The 12,506-nt window shown below is 33.6% G+C and overlaps 1 protein-coding gene and 1 pseudogene across 11 annotated transcripts in view; one reads left to right on the forward strand and one right to left on the reverse strand.

Annotated features, from left to right (window-relative positions):
- LOC138129113 (uncharacterized) overlaps positions 1 to 12,506 on the reverse strand; it is a 73,630-nt gene that overhangs the window by 10,288 nt on the left and 50,836 nt on the right. For 8 of the 11 annotated variants that reach the window (XR_011159092.1, XR_011159091.1, XR_011159090.1 and 5 more), the window contains 3 exons: positions 10,997 to 11,176; positions 8,861 to 8,938; positions 3,967 to 4,270 (listed from right to left, as the gene is read on the reverse strand). Coding sequence is in view for 6 of the 11 variants with exons in the window: in XM_069045381.1 (XP_068901482.1) it covers positions 4,158 to 4,270; positions 8,861 to 8,938; positions 10,997 to 11,176 (371 nt within the window). In the remaining 5 variants the exon portion in view is untranslated. Of the gene's footprint in view, positions 1 to 2,457; positions 2,478 to 3,966; positions 4,271 to 8,860; positions 8,939 to 10,996; positions 11,177 to 12,506 lie in introns of those variants that run through there. The other 3 variants (XM_069045385.1, XR_011159094.1, XM_069045384.1) reach the window with 3 other exon arrangements.
- LOC138129116 (probable galactose-1-phosphate uridylyltransferase) lies at positions 2,358 to 5,227 on the forward strand (annotated as a pseudogene).

A 12,506-nucleotide genomic window follows, 5' to 3' on the forward strand; every position in this document is an offset into this window, starting at 1 on the left:
CAATTTTATTCTGACAGTTCCCGTTTTTTTTGCAACCAACTGTTCGAGACACGACCCAACATTGAAGCGATTTCGGAAGGGTTGCGATCACAGAATATCAGTTTGAAAAGTAGACCTCGACGGCAAACGCAGGGTCTCCATCTCCACTCTTCTAACCATGGAGGTAGTATTAACAAGAGGGAGGATTCCCTATAGCCCTATACCGTCAATGCTTTAGATGCGGTATCAGTCGGCCACTCTCTGGTACCACTTTATGACTCTTCTCAAACTACGCGCAAGCGTTAGTGACACTGCTGGCCCTCTGCTGGGATCTTTCCACATGGTGCGCTCTTCATTTAGTACCACTTTATGGCAGTGCGCATTTAGGCGCCATTTCCGCTTTTTTCAAATAGTACTCCCTCCTGACAACGCATGATGGCAGCTGACAGAGATAGGGAACAAATCTTTAAAACCACGGGACCACGGCTTCCGAATGAGACCACTCCCGCCCCTTTACAGTCTGAATGGCGCGCATTTCAAAAAAGGAAGTTATGTTGTCGCACCCTGTACAATGCAAAAATAGGTAAGAGTAATACGTGTTGATCACCATTGATCACACTTGGTGTCAAAACTCAGCTAACGTTAAATCTCAATTAATTTCAAATTGTCAATACGCGCACAATGACAGATGACATAACCTTACAAAATGAATTTTCTTCATAATTTTTTTTTCGTTAGTTATTCGATGTTTTAATAGTTATTCTGCTAATCGGGGCGGAGACAAATCCAACAATGTGTAATACATACAATAAAAAGCATTGTTGTGAGCTCGTGACACATGTCGAGTACTTTTGAGGTTATATGAAATCACCGAATTAACTGAACGATAAAGTTATCGACCGGGGTTGAAAATTATTGAATTACTAATATCGCTATTCAAAAATAGGGGTTGATGGTAGAAGGGTGAAAATTTAGGGTTATATGTATTTTTTAATGCCACATCACAAAAAAATAAAAATAAACAATTTTGTTCAAAAAATAAATAAATTTTTTTTTGGGGTGGATCACCCTTATCACTTAGGGGTATAAAAAATAGATAAGAACCTATTCTCAGATCTATTGGATATACATGTAAAATTTCATCAAAATCGGTCAAGCCGTTTCGGAGGAGTATGACAACTAAAACTGTGGCACGTTCTTTTTAGACTTTTTTAGGCAATTTTTTAAATTATTCTCTTCGTAAGAACCATCCTCGTACTTCAAGGAATATTCTAAAAAAAGAATTAGCGAAATCGGTTCAGCCAATCTCGAGATTTGCGCTTAGCAACACATTTAGTGATTCATTTTTATATTATAGATAGTACAGGTTCATCAGTCTCACCTCGTCACCTCCTTTTTGAAAACAAAATGTAGAAACTATCAGCCGAAAAAAGCTGCAACTTTTTCAAGAAACGATGTTTACAAATTTTTACTAGAAGCGGCTGACAAGAGTGGATCCTTCAGAACGTTGTACTGATGATGGGCATATTCGGTGTCTGTCGTTGTGATGAATTATGTAAAATGATGAATTGTTATAAATAGGTATTATTGGCATGTAATTATTTTCAATATACAAATTCTTTTTCATAAAATCGAATTTCAATTATGTGTGAGTAAAAGTGCGTGAGTGAAAGTGCGTGGGCGAAAGAGAATGAACGAAAGTGAAACCTTCACCCACTGGTAACTTTCTAGGGAGGTATCGAACAAATTCTATTTACCAACTCCAAGAACGGATTTTCTTAAAATTTCTCCTTTGAAATCTCGTGGTGTTTCCGGGCAACATGTCTCGTATAATCGAAAATTTTCCATCCTCTAGTTGTATAATACAGGGTTATTCTAAATGATTGTAGTCCAAGTAGGCGTAAAAACTGAATGTAAAATTTATAGTTGCCGCTTCGTATAAAAAACATCAAAATGATGTTAATAAGTGAGTACACACCGTTCACACACAGGACTTAAATTGGTTGCAAAACAACGCAACATTTTTGGATTGAATCGTTAATTAAAAAAAATAAACAAAACTCTCATCACCGCACTTTTCACCTAAAAAATGACAGTGACAGCGACAAAAATTGACAGTTCACATGAAAGCGGCAAAAATTTCATAACATGGGAATGGCCTGCTTCGACTACAATCATTTAAAATAACCCTGTATATGATAATGCGATAATATTTCTCCACTTGTATTTTTTGACGTATCATGACATATCATTTTTAAAATTAAAAGAAAGTTAACCTTATTTAACAACATTCTTTATTACGTCCTAATTTCACCAACCTTATCTTCTATTGATAATGCTAGAAGGAGAGGGGCAATGTCAAATACTTAGCATGTGCAGTTGAACATAAAAGTAAGTGTACACGAGCATCGTGTGATCTTGATAGAGGTTATTTAACTTTTATTCATTGAGTCAAATAAACTACATGGCGTTTAATCCAAGTGGTAAGTTTAACTAACCTAAAAAATACAAAATTTTATAGATAATCCATCAGTACTTTTTAGATACAAATTTACAAAAACTGTTAATTGCACTATTTTAATTTTACATTTTTTCAAAATAAACGTAACGAAACAACAAATAATCACAATGAAAGCATACAAATGTTAAATATGTTTCCAGAGCATCAGCATTTGCGATATAACCCTTTGAAGGGAGAATGGGTACTAGTATCGCCATATAGAGCACTACGACCTTGGAGCGGTCAAGTTGAACCAGCTCCGGCCGAAGCAGTACCAGCATTTGACCCAAACAATCCGCTCTGCCCTGGAGTCCAGCGTTCATCTGGAATCGTAACTCCGCAATATAAATCAACCTACGTCTTTGTTAACGATTTCCCTGCCCTTTTAGAAGAAGGTCCGGAACCCGCTGAAAGTAATGACCCTTTATTTCAAACAAAATCAGCGAAAGGTACTTGTCGAGTGATTTGCTATCATCCACATTCCAATGTATACTTTACGACTATGTCATTATCTGAAGTGGTTGCCATAATAAACGAGTGGATAAAACAGACACAGGAATTGGGCAAAAAATATGTGTGGGTACAAATTTTTGAAAATCGGGGGATCATAATGGGTTGTTCAAATCCCCATCCCCACTGTCAGATATGGACATCAAATTTTATGCCAAACGAACCAAAAGCAAAAGATCAACACCAAAAAGAATAGTACGAAAAATATAAGAGACCATTATTACAAGACTACGTTAAACGAGAGTTGGAACAGAAAACACGTATTGTATACGAGAATGAAGAATGGTTAATCGTAGTACCATATTGGGCTATTTGGCCGTACGAAACTTTAGTACTACCGAAACGTCAAATACAAAGATTTACAGACGTGGACAAAAATCAGAAAGAAATACTCGTTGATCTGTTCTCGTGTAATATTGAATTGCTGAAATCATTTGAATTCTCTGATATTTAATTTGTATTGGTCGAATTATGCGTGCTCTTTAATTGGGATTTTTCCTGTTGAATTCACATTTGAACGTTTAGTTTGGGAGACGAAAATATCTAAAAGCTTAGTAATAATAATGAATGAGATTTTCGGATTAGCTACACCTTCTGGCAAGACCTACGCATTTCAGGTAAAAGTAGGCCAACTGAAAAGCCGTTTATTTCATTTCAAATATTTCAAATAGTTCAAGCCACACTACACGACTTATGAAATTTTCATCAGGTAAACCCTACCCTTAAGAGCACTCTTATATTATTATTATTTATTATTATCAATTTGAGGAACAGAGGCATGAGCCTGTTTTGTTCCCAGAAATTTACGCAGCAAGCCCTAGTGTTGTACGGTCTTCAACAGCTGTGTTTCACTGTTTGCTCCGTTCGAGCAGCTTACAGCACTAGTCGTGGTCACGAATTTCCGAGAGATGTTTTAGCAGTTTATTCTTGAAAATGGTTACAAGGTTATATATATCACATGCTTTGAAATAAACAGCTTTATTTAGTACATTTTATTGATTTAAACAATACATTTGATTGTATAGTACTCGTAGATATGTTACATCCTCATAAGAAAACACCTAATCATTTTAACAGTAAATGGTGCATAGTTGAAATGGAATACACACGGTGAATATATTACATACGACTGATGTAAATGCACTGTTTGAGAATGGCTTATTTAGCTTTATATTTTTTGTACTTTGTAAAGAGAGTAAATATGTGGTCCATTTAGTATTAATAATATTCCTAAAATTCCGCTCAGAATTAGTGTTATCATTGTTGCGGTCGTCATAAGATCTAGAATAAAAAAATATAATAGTTATTTATGTATTAAGAGTATAATCAGAAGATTATGGCACGAGGGAATGTTTAAAGCCCGGGGAACGAGGGATTTTAAATTCCCGACAATTATGCCCGTGGTACATACCGGGACATTTTTTTAACATTGAACATAGCCCATACTTATTCCCTATGTTCAGTTTTAAAAAACACAGGTCAATGCATGTATCTAATCACGTAACCAAGGTAACGAAAATAATTACTTGACAGTTTAACAAAATGGTCAAGTTGTTTGAAGAAGAAATACACATAATGCAGTTATTCTATGCCAATCAGAGCATTATAAATGTGCGTGACATTTCCAATGCAACACATGATAGATAAATTCCATCAATCGAAACAATTTTTAACATTATTTCAAAATCTCTGGTGTTCGGTGTAGTTGGTTCCATAGCAACTCACAATGCATTGATCTGTGTTTTTTAAAATTGAACATAGGGAATAAGTATGGACTATGTTCAGCGTTAAAAAAATGTCCCGGTACAACGTTTTATTCTATAGGGTGAGCAACAGTAACTGTTTCAGTTGGTAATAACAAATTTTACATGAAATTTTCAAAACTGTGAATTGTATCTATTTCGGTTTGTTTTGTTGACATTATTGACAGCTGGCATACATTTCAAATTTAAACGTCTTGGTTTGTATAATCTTTAATTAATAAATTGGTTTTCTCGTTAGAACATGACATAAAAGTCACTAAAAGTCACCAAAATTTATTGCCAACTTAATCAGTAATTGTTGCTCACACGATATTTTATAATTTCTAAAAGATTCAAACAAATATTTAGTATTCCTTAAAGGAAATCAACTAAAAGTTGTGCCCATGCAAATTTAGTTAGCTATTTTGATGTTGTTAAGGTTACTGTGTAGATATATAATGTATGATTTTCTTTAATAAAATTATGTTTGATACTATTGTTTGAATAATTAAACCAACCGTTGCTTGGCAGATTTTTGACAGATCTGTGCCAGAAAGACCAATTTATGCCTTCATTTGGAGGCGTATAAAGACGATTATTGACTAAAATAGAATAAATTAATTTGATTGACGCTACAATAAGAAAATACACATTTATATTGGAAAATATGTTCTAAATATGCAAATTGTTAGCAGAAGTCCATGTCTAAAGTACATATTTTATTTAAATTTAAAATGAGTATTCAGTTCAGCTGTATTTGTTGACATTTGACATTCGTTCTCTTTCCCGTTTTCAGATTGAGTTGTGTTTGTGATTTTATTCGTTTTATTCCACGTCTTGCGTACAAAAAATCAGTTCTTGTCAGAACTAAAACGAAATCTGCGTCAGTGTTTTACTGTTTTCCGACATTTTTGTGAACAATGGCTTTCACTGAACAACATAAAATCTTCATGGTAATGTCTTACTTTCGAAATGGTGTGAAAATAGATGGAGTTTGGCAGTATTCCCTTGCGTTATGTATGGAAGAGTTTGTAGAAGAATTTCCAGACATTGCAGTGGAATATACGCAGTTTCAACAAACTTTAAACATTTGCTTAAAGAATTTCCAAGAAAATGGATCTGTGGGACGAAAACCTGGAAGCGGCAGGCCAAAGAAAAGAACTCCAGAAGTGATTGAAGAAGCGAGACAAGCAATGGAAGAAGCCCCAGGCACTTCAATTGAACATTTATCACAACAACTTGGTGTGTCTGTTGGTCATTCAATTGTGAAAAAAGATCTTCACCTATTTCCCTACCGTCTCACATCTGTTCAAGAATTACATCCACCTGATCTCCCCCAAAGATTAGAATATTGTCAATGGTTTCTGAATACTTTAGATATTCACCTTGATAGAACCTTTTACACTGATAAAGCCTACTTCCATCTTAGTGGATATGTCAACTCTCCAAATACAAAAATGTGGAGTTCAGAAAATCCACATTTTTTCATTGAAACACCCCAGTACCCCCAGAAAGTAGGCGTTTGGGCTGCTATTAGCCAACGCAGAATTATTGGGCAATCTTTTTTGAAGATAACAATTGTAATAATGTTTTAATAATTAAATAATAATCAATGTATGCCATTACAATCAGAAAAAGAAACTCTAACAGAATCAATAATAAAAATTATGTTACCATTTAAAAAATAAAAGTTGACCATTGCCCACAAATGGGTAGATGGTATAAAAATTATATGCTCACTCAGGTTTGTAGTGTTTTTAGATCCACTTCGTTTCCTGTATAATTTTTTTCATTTGGTTCATCAATAGCAAAGTTATAGCGTGTGCCGTTTTTTATAAGACATTGTATAATTATGATATCTTTCTTCCAGCTTGTGCAACTCTTTATCTTTTGGAGACATAGAAAAACCGATTTTTTAAAATTATTTCTTATTCAGTATAGCATATTTTATCATGTACTGTAAAGTTTTGGCGGAAGTTTTGGACTACTCTGTATACAACGTGTCCCAGAAATAAGTACATTAATTTTAACCAGTGACAGTTCTCGTCAAGAACAACACAATTTTTATGTATCATTTTTTCGAAATATAATTTTCATTTCAGTATTAGGGTCAGTTTAAAATATTTATTATTAAACTTGTTTTCATTTAATATCTACCATATGATTCTTTTTCTTCTCTTTCACGCTTATCATTATAGGTTACAGCAACGGGCGCAGCAATTAGCCGCAAGAAACAAGTGAAGGTTTTCTTGCATTTGTTTTTTGTTCTTCGCTTATCGACATCGGCGAAGCAAGTAGTCCCCATAGGCGGGTAACGAAATTTGTGGCAAATCTTTCAATAATTTTAATTGGATAACTATAAAGTTTAGGAGAAAAATGTATTTAAATATATTGTTGCTATTAACGAGTTCTATTACCAGTTAAAATTTATGTACTTATTTCTGAGACACGTTGTATAGATTCAGTCCTAAACTGTCTACTTCATGTAGAAACATCAAGCACATATTTTTAATATGTTGTTAAAATATTCTAATTAAAATATATAAAATGTGTTAAAATATTGTAATTACAATGCACTGAATTGCATTGAGTTAACAAAAATAAAAAAATGCTCGCATACAGTGAGTTATAGCTGAGGAACATATTTTGGGCAGCCGTAAGGACACTGTTTAAGTGACGTTGGCGGCAATTTAGAAGTTACAAACTAACTATAGTATATTTTTTCCTGGTAGGCGGTTGCGCGCGCCATTTAGGAAATCCTGCAACGAAATGCGACCTCCCTATTGGTTGGTGGAATAGAGTAAAGTCCTCGTCTAGAAATAGTCAATTTTGACTTAAATTGTAAATCATTTTACAATAGGACAGCAAACCCTCTTATAACTACCATAATACCCTCTAACTTTATTGCCCCTTTGTTGTGCAGTGGCGACTCAAGAAAGAGCAAAGATCAGGTAAAGTAACAGCCCCTATTTATTTATGGAATTATTTATGGTAGTTATAAGACGATTTTCTCTCCTATTGTAAAATGATTGACAATTTAAGTCAAAATTGACTATTTTTCGACGAGGACTTTACCCAATAGGGAGGTCGCATTTCGTTGGACGATTCTGTAAATGGTGCGCGCAACCACCTACCAGGAAATAATATACTATAACAATTAATAAATACATATAGTTAAGGGTCGGTTTGACCAACGCCAGTTAAAGTTAACTCTAGGTTAAAATGCTTCGTTACTTAGTTACCCATTGTTATAATAACTTATAACAATGTTTTCGTATATTTTAATCTGTAGTTAAATTTAACTCACGTTGGTGCAACCGGCCCTAAGAAATACAACATTTGCATTAATTTATGTAGCCGAAATGTTGGGCAATATTCGATTTAATACCATGCGATCAACAATTATTTAGATCAAAGAAGACGTTGAGGTATTGGACGTATTTCCACAGATGCTCTGGAATGTATAGAAGTATTTCTGGTTGCATATACCTGTTTCAATTTAAATTTGGAAATGTTTGCCGAAACTCGGTCAAACAAGCAACAGCGCTGTTATTGAAAACATCACTACAAAAACAAGATTAATCTTTTATGTTTTGAAGTAAAAAACATTTTTGCGTTAACACTTAATTCATAATGACAGTTGTTTGACATTTATTAGCTGAGTTAGCCAAGATACCAAAAATTTGACACTTTCAAAGTCATAGCCGCCCCTTATCTAAGTAATTGTTGATCGCACCGTATTAACTAACAATTAGATTCTTATTTATTCTGACAATAATAATAATTTTTTCTATTGCAGATGTTAAAGTGTGCTTTTATTTACTCACATCAAAAGGTCAAGTAGCATTTTAACCGCAAGGGTAGATAAAGTTTTTTTTTTATTGCCCTAACAACGGTCATACTAACGAGATTTTAAAACCTGACACGATTTGTAATGTTTAATGATTAAAAAAAATGTTTTAATAATAAAATACAAATGCTATAGAAAAAAATTGAATATTATCCACGACGATAAAATTTAATTATCTTCTCCAGCGTAATTAGCTCGATTAACGTCTCGACGCTAAAAAACGCTCTCGAAGAAAAAATTCAATTTTATCTTTTTGTATAATAAATAACTATTACTTACCTTCTGTACGATCCTTATTGGCGATTTTATTGCATAAATTACATGCTTCTTTGCAGTCCGTTTGGGTTAATGTGTTTACTGTAATAATTATTTACGTATAGAGGCCCGAAAGTGTAAGATTACACCCGCGGCAAAATTTGAGGCCCCACGAAGCGTCTCCGGCAAATTCCTCGAATGCAGTTTCTCGAAATTAATTGCTCGAAAATGAAATTGCTCGATTGTAACTTTTCTCGAAATACAAGTTCCTCGAACGGCAATTTCTCGAAAATGTTTTGCTCGAATTTATATGGCAGAAAATGTTTATCATTGGAGTGTAATTACTACCTAGTAATTACGTACTACATAGTCGTAACACGATTCCATAGTTCACGATCCCTCAGTTCTGCAATTTGTAACAGATAGATAGATAGAACTTCTAATTTTCAGGTAGGTTTAGATTAATGACAAATGATAAGAAATATCCAAATCTTACTTTCAAAAGAAATTTTGAAGTGTGATTTTTGTGTCTGAGAGTGTTTGTTTTTTTTGTCAATTCATTTATAAAGAATGTTTACGTTTAAGAGCATGGATCGAAGCGGAAGGACATTATTGCATAAACCTATTGTTTTATTAAAAAAAAAACCGTTGTGGCCTTGGAGAAAATACTGGAATCTCAAATGCCTGCACCCGAAGATCTCTAACGGGTGCAAATCTTTACCCTTATCACAATTACAAATCCCACATCAAAAATAAAACCAATCTTCAGATTTTTAATATTGTTTGATTTAATAATCGAATTAATATTTTTCTTCGTTAATTTCAGAAAATCAGAAGTTAAAAATTTTGTGTAAAACAGTTTTTTTTTTAAATTTATTAAATGCAATATGGATGCGGCTTTTGTAATAACAATCACCGCATTATCCTGAGTACATGATAACATTACCAAACATTTTTGAGAATTTCCCGTTCGAGGAACTTGTATATATATATTCGTATGAAGAAAATTACAATTAAAATTCGAAATTCATAAAATAATTATGGTAAATTATATGTTTTTAATTTGTTGTAGCCAATTTAGGGCGTCTTCCACAATGTGTTGAATGGTTTCTTTTTCTGCACCGCATTCACAAGAAGGGTTTTCACGAATGTTCCAGTGAAACAGCATATTATTGCATTTGCCATGGCCGGTTCTAAAACGATTTAATTTGCACCAGATTTTCCTAGGTAGGTCAAATCCCAGAATTTGTTTTGTAGGATCCTCAATTAGATTTTTATTGAAAATATCTACATCTTGCCAGGCTGCTTTCCAATAGTCAGATTTGGAAAATGGTTCCATGAGAAATTCTTCTTTCCAAAGTGGTTTTCGCGATTTTAATCTAAAGGGTGGTAAATTTGCCATGTCTTGTGTTATGGAGTACATGTTCGGTGAATTTTGAAATTTATCCCAAATTCGTTTTGTTACGTATTTTCTTCTAATATCGTACGGAATAATGTGCGCTAAGACATGTAGCCATGGTGATGGAGTAGATTTTAAAGTACCCGTTATTATTCGAAGTGTGGTATTCAATTGAGCATCTATTTTGTTCACGTGTGCACTGTTCTTCCAGACAGGGCAACAATATTCTGCCGTTGAATATACTAGGAACTTGTAATTCGAGCAAAGTCATATTCGAGCAATTGACTTTCGAGCAGCTGATTTCGAGCAATTCGTTTTCGAGCAATTCGTTTTCGAGCAATTGCATTCGAGCAATTTACCTAGATTCCCCACGAAGGAGGGCGTTTATTTGGCTAAGGGTGTACAACGTTTTACGCACGACTGCATTACCGAATACATAGAATAAATTTAGGTTTTTTTAATTCCAAAAAAAAATGCTACCTTGTGGGGGGGGGGGCGTAAAAATGTTAGTTGCTATGTATATTATGCGTTACTTTACGGGCCTTACTTTACAATTTACAGCCCGTTTAATGCAATGCCAAACTATCGGCCATGGTAACCAAGATATAAAGAAACAATTTTAATGCAGTTGTGCGTAAAAAATATTATAAGCTTTTTTAACGTAGATTCAGTACATGTCTACATAATTTTGTATCAAAATTACAATTACAAAAAACTTTTTTACCCCGTATTGGTTTTTAGTGAACAAAATTCTGACTTACTGTCATCGTATGAGTCAGTATAACCCCAAATGCACTTGCACCTTAGATCTTCTTCACATGATTCTACGTTCACACTTTTGCTATCCTCTTCCATTTGTCGTTCCATTTTATATTCCTGGTTCAAAACGTAACATAAATAATTGTTTTCTTCTATTTCGGCTGCATTTACTTTGTGGGAAACTAAATACAGATTTATTACAAGTGAAAAATGTATCTACCCTTAAATATACAGTCGCGGACAAAAAAAAGTAGGACAAGTCTTATTAAGAAATTCAGCCAAAATTGAGTTGAGTAAACCGGGGTTACTATAATAAATAAATAAATATTTTCATAGTAACCATAGAAAGGGCAAGCAAATTTACATTAGCGAAAAAACGTTGTCCTACGTTTTTTTGTCCGCGACTGTATGTTTCAGCTGTTTTAATTGTAAAAAATATAAATGAAAAACAAAGATTACTAAGAATCAAAAATAAAAACAGTTAATATATATACAGGGTCTCTCAGAACTGGCGGACCAAAATAATACGGAGAAATCATCATCTTCTGGGAGTAATAGGAAAAATATTTTAAAAAATCCATCCTCATTGGATTTTAAAATAAGAACGTTGTTAATTGACCAATTGCGTGTAGATATAAAATTACCTTAAAAAATTATATTAGTAACTATCGAAACAAATTTGATTGTTGCAAAGACATAATAATTGAATATTATGTGATAATAAATTATTTCTGACAATTACAAAAGTCATTAAAAACGCTTAATGTTTACTTCTTCAGAATATTTTGATATGCTTGTCTTATATGGACAGTGTGATGAATGATGACTGATGAGAGTGCCACAGTTGCTGCTCAGGAGCACGCAGTTCGTTTTCCCAATAGGGAATATCCTAGCAGAAATACTATGACCTGAAAAATACTATAACCTAAAAACGTCCGTCATTGCACAAACAATGCAGATACCCAACAATGCATATGCATAATTTGAAATGCGTCCATAGTTACAAATAAAGCAGGAAAACTAATTTATAGGTAACTTAACATCAACAAGAGGATTGGTCAGTTTAAATTGCTTCTTTCCTAATCACTATTTAAGAAAGATTTTTTGAACATTTTTCTATTATTCTCAGAAGATGATGAATTCACCGTACTATTTTGGTCCGCCAATTCTGATAGACCCTGTATGTAGGTAGGTATAGTTGTCCGTTTTCTCTAAGGTTATATTGAAGCCGTAAAATTATCCCATCGTGTAAAAGTTGATTTGTCTACAATAGGAAATATTTTGTGGTAGTAAACAGTAGGCGAACCCGGCTGGTTGTTTCGTTCAGAGTTTTTTGATTTATTGTAGGGGCGCGTAGTTTCTGAAACCCACAGAAAAGGGTAGCTTATTAGGAGGTAACTACTTTTAGGGCCCCAATATGACCTTAGAGAAAACGGACAACTTTACTTCTAACTATTTATAATGTATATTTTTTTTTTTAGTTTTTCCATGAATTGGTAAAAAATTAATTTT

The sequence above is a fragment of the Tenebrio molitor genome, chromosome 4, assembly GCF_963966145.1.
Source record: "Tenebrio molitor chromosome 4, icTenMoli1.1, whole genome shotgun sequence".
NCBI lineage: Eukaryota > Metazoa > Arthropoda > Insecta > Coleoptera > Tenebrionidae > Tenebrio > Tenebrio molitor.